This window comes from Notolabrus celidotus, chromosome 12 (assembly GCF_009762535.1).
Source record: "Notolabrus celidotus isolate fNotCel1 chromosome 12, fNotCel1.pri, whole genome shotgun sequence".
Classification (NCBI taxonomy): Eukaryota; Metazoa; Chordata; class Actinopteri; order Labriformes; family Labridae; genus Notolabrus; species Notolabrus celidotus.
Genome location: NC_048283.1, coordinates 18,922,797 through 18,930,529, shown reverse-complemented (window position 1 = coordinate 18,930,529; position 7,733 = coordinate 18,922,797). Strand labels below are relative to the sequence as shown.

General features: G+C 39.2%; 1 protein-coding gene and 1 non-coding gene across 2 annotated transcripts in view; one reads left to right on the top strand and one right to left on the bottom strand.

Moving 5' to 3' along the window:
* Positions 1-2,603: 2,603 nt before the first annotated feature.
* trnar-acg lies at positions 2,604-2,676 on the bottom strand. Its single transcript has one exon. It is a non-coding gene; the product is annotated as a tRNA-Arg (tRNA).
* A 2,030-nt stretch (positions 2,677-4,706) lies between these two features.
* Positions 4,707-7,733, top strand: part of deptor (DEP domain containing MTOR-interacting protein) — a 36,799-nt gene continuing 33,772 nt past the window's right edge. Inside the window, exons 1-2 of the mRNA XM_034698267.1 lie at positions 4,707-5,155; positions 5,434-5,529. Coding sequence (XP_034554158.1) covers positions 5,142-5,155; positions 5,434-5,529 — 110 coding nt within the window. The 5' untranslated portion in view covers positions 4,707-5,141. The remainder of the gene's footprint in view (positions 5,156-5,433; positions 5,530-7,733) is intronic.

The window sequence follows — 7,733 nt, the reverse complement described above, 5'->3', positions numbered from 1 at the left end:
CTTTGGGTTTCATTTTTCTGCTGTATTTACAGTAGAAAACGGTGAACTCATAAGGAAATGTATTGTATGTATGTTTGTATTGACAAGTAGATGGGCTACTATTTTAGCCTGTACATATTAGTCAAGCTATTTGTTGTTTCTTTGTATTTATAGCTAAGGTTATTGTTATTATATTTTCATTTTATTTTTTATTGTAGTTCTTATTCTTATTCCTCTTCTTATGCCTTGTACAAAGAGAGCACAGTTTACCGAAGTCAAATTCCTTGTGTGTTCAAGCATACTTGGCGAATAAAGCTGATTCTGATTCTGATTCTGATTCTGATACATGTTGACAATGCATCACTTTATTAATGGTCGACAGTGGCGTTCATTTATTAATGGTGTCCATTTCCATGCAGTAGTAGCCTACACTGCCATTGTGACTGAGGTATCTCTGACTAACAAACACAAAATGTTCAATTTGCTGAAGTTATAAAACTTTCGAAGTATCTGCAAATTAAAATCAATGTAACTGAAATGGCTGCTGAAGTGAGCTACCAAGAATAGGCCACATTTTCCAGTTGTCACAATTAACATACTTCTAAGTCTCGACTATTTTTTTATTAAAACCTATATTTCATGATTGCAGTTTCAAATTTGAACACATAACTATAATGTAAGAATATTCTATCATGTCGGTGGTTGCACGGGTCGGCAGGACTCAAACCTCTTCTCTGGTGTAGCCTGTTGATCGATGCTGCTTATGATCTGGAAGAAGAGGGGTGACAGACAGGACCACCAATAGAAAGAAGGAGAGTGATAAAGTCTGCCCCTACTTAAGGACCCCCCACTCTTCCACCACGCCTAGTGGTCCCACTCTCTCAACCACTATGGAAAATATTTGTATTGGACCTACAAAAAGAGCAGCACTTTACATCAATTTAAGCATCAAATTTGATTAAATGTGCTTTTCTATTTCCTTTTTTCTTGTTATTTTTTAGTGTAATAAGTCTCTTGAAGTGCTCTACCTTTTACTTAGCAGTTTAAAAATGTCACTGTGATAAATTAATATCGTGATTTTTAAACATTTAATACAATCAGGCTTAATTCAACATGCATGCTTTATCTAAAACTGTAATTCACATACTAGGACATGTTTCATGTTCTTCCATGTAATCTACTGTAAGTGCATGTTCACTGCTGTGTGTAAACTGACTTTTAGCAGACACTGCTAACACCTACATACAGCGTTGATCGAAAGAAGCCCTGGTCTGTGAATCATGAATCAGCTTGAATACATAGCATAACAGTGCAGGTATTCAGTGCTGACTCTGGGGGACAGGAACCTCTGGCCAAATGAATCGGCTGTTTGTTGGAAGTAATGAGATGTAACTACATGGGAGATATGTAAGTGACCAAAAATCCACCAGATTTAAGGAAGGCTCTGTGAAGGCTCTGCATCTCTTTAGATTTCTGGTCCATTCTTGGTAGAGACCCCGACACGTGAAAATCGAGGTTATTCTTGGTAATGACAGCCAATCACGTTGCCCCCTGCTACCACAATTCAATTCACAGAAATATTCTGCAACTTTTAAAGTCTACAAAATAGAGCTTTAATTCAACTCAGACTATATTGATAAATAACAATTATCCTCACATTAATTATGTCTTTGGTCTGCTTAGTGTTATACATGAAGATAAATCAAGAAGGAGCAGGAAACGATCCCCCGATCACACTTCTAAGTCTCAACTATTTTTTTATTAAAACCTATATTTCATGATATGCAGTTTCAAATTTGAACACATAACAATAATGTAAGAATATTTTATCATGTCGGTGGTTGCACGGGTCGTCAGGACTCAAACATGTTCTCTGGTGTAGCCTGTTGATCGATGCTGATTTCTGGTCCATTCTTGATAGAGACGTGAAAATCGAGGTTATTCTTGGTACTGACAGCCTATCAAGTTGCCCCCTGCTACCACAATTCAATTCACAGAAATATTCTGCAACTTTTAAAGTCTACAAAATAGAGCTTTAACTGAACTCAGGCTATATTGATAAATAACAATTATCCTCACATTAATCATGCCTTAGGTGTGTTTAGTGTTATACATGAAGATAAGTCAAGAAGGAACAGGAATCGATCCCCCGATCACAGGTTGATGTTACGATTTTATTGGCGACTTAAAAGTGTTGGTCCTATGGTAGAGACGTGAAAATCGAGGTTATTCTTGGTAATGACAGCCAATCACGTTGCCCCCTGCTACCACAATTCAATTCACAGAAATATTCTGAACTTTTAATGTCTAGAAAATAGAGCTTTCATTCAACTCAGACTATATTGATAAATAACAATTATCCTCACATTAATCGTGTCTTAATAAGTCAAGAAGGAGCAGGAATCGATCCCCCGATCACAGGTTGATGTTACGTATTAATTGGCGACTCAGAAGTGTTGGTCCATTCCTTACACTTTCAAGAAAGAGAAATATGGTCCAGAAACAGCCTTACACTGTTTGTGAATAAAATATAAAAAGTAAAGTACGACAAATTGACTTTAGTATAAGTAACTTCCAATGCTAAACCTCTCCGTTTTGTGGACAAGAGAAGAAAATGAAAAGTACGAGCTAGCCAGGAGTCGAACCTAGAATCTTCTGATCCGTAGTCAGACGCGTTATCCATTGCGCCACTAGCCCGGTATAAAGCCACTTCTGGTCACGTGTTTATTTAAATGAGGCACGTGACTATATAAAGTTTTAGATTCGTTAAACTCAGCGGACTTCTGTCAAACAAGTTTCGTCTTTAACTTACAAGATATTTATGCATAATGTTCAAATATGATAATACAAATTAAAAATAAAACCAACGATTGAAATAGTATTTGGATCAACCAATATGAATCTACCCTGTTAAACGCAGCGCCCTTTAGTGTCCAGCAGATGTCGCGGTCAGACCGTGGATATGTAGCCTACTGCAGGAAATCTCGGTCAGTGTAGTGTTGACTAAAAATCTAAAAATCGAATGTAACTGAATAAAGCAGTGTAACAACAAACACCTCAGATATAAAGGAGAACTTTACGGCACTTTCTTGTATGGAAAGATCCTTGAACCTCTCTTTGTTCAGGAATTGCTGGACCTGTCATTTTGTCAATAATAAGGCCTTTATGACAAGCTCTCTTATCAACAACCTAAAAGAGATTAATATTAGATTAAATTAGATTAGATTCAATGTATTGTCATTTGGCATGTCACAGGTACAAGCAATGAAATATAGATTGCATATAACCAGAAGTGGTTTAGCAGTAAATTAAATAAATAATACATAATATAAAGAGTTATGAATGATGAATGAATATCATATAATATGTATCGACATGAGTGACTATTGACTATTGCTACAAATATGTACAAGGCAATGAACAGAATATGACTATGGTTATGGTATGCATTAGACTATACAGTACAGTAGTGCAAAGTGATTATAGGAGATTTACATTATGTTTTACATTATTTTTTACAGTATGTACATTTCACAGTGTGTGCGGTTTAAATTAATGAATGGATGTATAAGGTGGAATATATGAAATCAATGGATGATAATTACCTCATCCAATAATAATAAAAATAGTAATAATAATAATAAAATAAATCAATACTCAGTATTGCAGAGACATAGCTGTTTAAGAGTCCTATGGAGGAGATTTACAGGACACATAGAAATGTGCTGTTTGGAATAGCTGATCAGTGGTGACCCAGGGCTTTTGAACTATTAACATATTGGTATCTGTGCTGATAAGAATGTGGGTATTACAATACATTTAAATGATCAAGCTGACACCACAGCAATACTTTAACCCTTCAGTTTTTTGTACCATTCTTCTTCTCTTCAGATGGAGTATGCAAGTCAAGCGTTAATTTCTTACACAATATCACTATAGTATCAATCATTCTTATTCCATAAGTAGGCTATAAGATATAAAATTTCAAATATAACAACTTTTATGTAGCAGTACTTTGTAGATAAACACACATACACACTACAATGTAACCAATGATCAACCAGATGACTTCATAGGTCTTTGCTGGGTGCGTTTGTTTTATTGCTTTTGCAAATAAAGGTTAGGATTATGATTAGGGTTTTGATTATGATGGGGTTAGGGTTATGATGGGGTTAGGGTCAATGTTAGGGTTAGGGCTATGATTAGGTTTAAGGTTACTGTAAGGGTTAAGGTTATGAATAGGGTTAGGGTTAGGGTTATTAATAGGGTTAGGGTTACTGTAAGGATTAGGGTTAGGGTTATGGTTATAATTAGGGTTAGGGTTAGGGTTGAAGTTATGATTAGGTAAAGGGTTAAGGTTATGATTAGGGTTAGGGTTACTGTAAGGATTAGGGTTAGGGTTAGGGTTATGGTTATAATTAGGGTTAGTTGGGTTATTAGGGTTGTTTTGCATTTTATTGGCTATCTTGGATCAATAAGTGAAATGTTGTGTTTTTTTATTGATAAGTAGGGGAGAAAATATATCAGCTGTTTTCCCAGTTGTGAATTTGACTATCCGAAGGGCCCCTTGAGGATGGTTCGCCCCCTTTGCGCTGAGAGTCTAGCTCCGCCCCTGCTTGTGCCCATATCTTCATACACATCCAGTACTCTAGTATTCTACACATTCCACTCTCGTCTCGTTTTCGGTCTATGCGGTGCATGAATCGAGCGAACTCACGAGCCTCTCTAACCCCGCCCCCCTGGTCAACTCCCCCATGACGTAAGCAGAGTCCTCCCAATGCAGGGCTGTGTAGATGGGCACTAACTGCATCGTGGAGGGAAACGTGCATTCATCCAGTCGGTGAGGTGTGTCAGTCACAACCCAACGGATCCAACGAGCGGACAAACACTGCTGTAGCTCCACGCGTCCACCCACACAGCAGTGAATATCAAGAGGGACATTAAAAGGGAATATAGCACCCATGCATACATGAATGTATGCAGATTTTCAGGGTGTTGGATGTTTCCGAGGATGTAAAAGTGGACTGTTGCTGGAGCTGCTACCACATTGAGGCTGGGTTATGACTTCAGACCTCCCTGGAGTGTTGCATGTTTCCTGGGATGGAATAATCACCTTTTTCATTTTTCAGAAGGATAATTGACAACTCATTTTTTCGTTCTCCATGGTGCTTGAAGGGTAAGCAAAAAAGAATCAAGCGTCAGTGCATTGTTATTCTCTGAAATCTGCACCGCGTGGACGCATACATGCCTTTGTTTTTCAATCCATTCGTTCCTCTTTCTGTGTTTTTGTCGGCTACAAAAGCAAACGGTGCACAATGCAGCCCAGCTCTTTTACACGTTTAGAAAAATGCAAAGGTGGTGCATTTTCCCTGTGCAGAATGATGTCATTGTGTGAGGCTGTTTGGCAACAAAACCCATCTCGGTTTGTGGGTGTGTGTGTGTCTCTTGTTGTAGCAGGGAGATCATGGACGGGATCGGGAACACCATGCAGAAGAAGGCTGCGGAGCTGGAGCGTCTGGCCGAGGTGCTCGTCACCGGGGAACAGCTCAGGTAGGTCGGTTACGAATCCCCTTCTGAGCCTGGGTGTGTTGAGGGTCACACCTTAAGGGCATATTTGTCCTGATCATCAGCTAAGTGAACCCCAAGTTCAAATATATGAATGAAGATCACCATGTAATATGTACATAAATAAAACAAACATGTATTAAGTTAGTTTAGAGGCTCTGATTTTTATGTTTTTATGGCCTATACTGGGACAATCAGGACATGACAGGACATGACACAGTTACCGAGAGCAGTTGGTGTTGTGGGCATGTGAGGCAGCAGGTTAATGATCATGCATGCAGCCCTCCCTCCCTGCAAACAGGCAGTCACAGCTCCACTGCAGCATGCACAGCCAAACAAAGGCAGCAACACATGAACAACCATGCCTATGTACTCTGCAGCTCCTTGCTGTTATAACATGCACATTTTGACATGTGACAATGTAATTTATGAGCTCTGTATGCTCCTGTTATTCAGGACTGAATGCATGAGTCATTTTCAAGCTACTAAGCCTGTATCATTGTCATGCCCTGCCCATCCACCCTGTCAGAGAATTGTGCACCTAACCCTGGCTGTTTTGTTGACATGCTGCACCCTTTGACCTACTGTATGCAAAGAGAGGCATCGTAACCTGGTGGGGTTTGCTGCATGGCTCACAGTCCCAGCAATGAATAGGCTCAGTGAGTTAAAGCATGGCACCAATGCCTGGAATTTATGACCCCCACTGAACTACGAGCAAAATACGCCTGTGAATACTGTTTTCCTGCTGTGTGGGATAAACTGAGCTATTGCCGATTTTATGGGAGAGTTTTTATACGCTGATCATTGTCTGATCTGTAGAGTCATAAAAAGCAACAGTTCTCACCTCAAGAGATTTAAAATGTACATCTCTTTAGTGTATTCCTGCTTAGCACTACTGTGTGTTTCCCTGTTTGTCATTGCGAACTGTGTGTGAGCGTGTCCCTGGCACAGCTGTACACTGAGGCTGCCAGCTGGCACTGTGGCCGGTGTCAGTGAACGGAGGGTTCTTGGGGTGTCTGTCCCAGAGTCCTCTACCTCTGAGACACTGCTGCTTCAGGGCAAAGGGCTCAAAGTTGTGACACACCAGACTTGATGTTTGTCTCCAAAACTTGTTTGAGAGACAAAAAGCTCAGCCCTTGGGATGGCAATGTGGTTCTAAGTAAGTGGCCTACTTTGGCACATATTACACAACTATTTACACAACTTTTGAACGAATTACCATGAAAATGTGAGCATTCGTAGTTCCTAGAGGAGGGATCCTATTGGTTTATGTTATTATTATCTGACATTTCCTTTGGATGGAGAAGATTTTAATGTCAGACTGATACTGTTATATGATGTTTGATGTTACAGGAATTGTGTCAAATGAAATGAGAGCTATCAGTCGTGGTTGCATAAAGAAAGAAGGTGTTGTGTTCATACTTCATAGTGACACAGTTTTCTTAAATTCAATAATAAATCTGCAATATGTATCAACCCCGGAAGGGTATGACAATATATTGCGACATGTTGAATTGTAAACCCTGTTATGTGGTAATAAGATTCTTGCCAATATCATTTCATAGTATCATATAGCTGCTAGCATACTCTCAGGCTAGTTGTGTTATCACACTTTGCAATATGGACACACAAAAGCCAGTTTAATGATTGATATTCCCTCTTCAGAGTTTTACCTTTAGCTGTGTTCTTTGGTCTCATTAATAGTTCAGAGTGAGTAAGAGTACAAGAGTTATTATCTTTTTGCCAACAGAAGTGTTCATGAGTTTAAACTTAGAATTCATATTAAACAGCGATGGTATCATAAAAGCTAGGTGTGTACCTAACCCACACCCTTGTTTAATCATCACTCTATCACGAGTCCAGCTCATGGTATGAGAGTGACATTCTTCCCAGGTCTGATAACAGGCTGTTTTTTAATGTCTTATCACACATATTTGTCCCATCATTTCCACCGCTTCAGCTGCAGTGCTTGAATCAGAAAGAAAAAGGGATGTTATGGCACAGTGACACATGCAGCTGCTGAAGTAAGTCCTGTGGCCAGTTCATAGTGGTTAATAGACCGTTTGTTGCAGTATGGCAGACTCTGAATCTTGTTGATTGTTTTCAGCCTGCGTCTTTTCATCATTACAGACACACAAGAGTGCTCAGTCAGACTCTTATCTTGTAGTAGCAAGACGTTCTTTTACAGA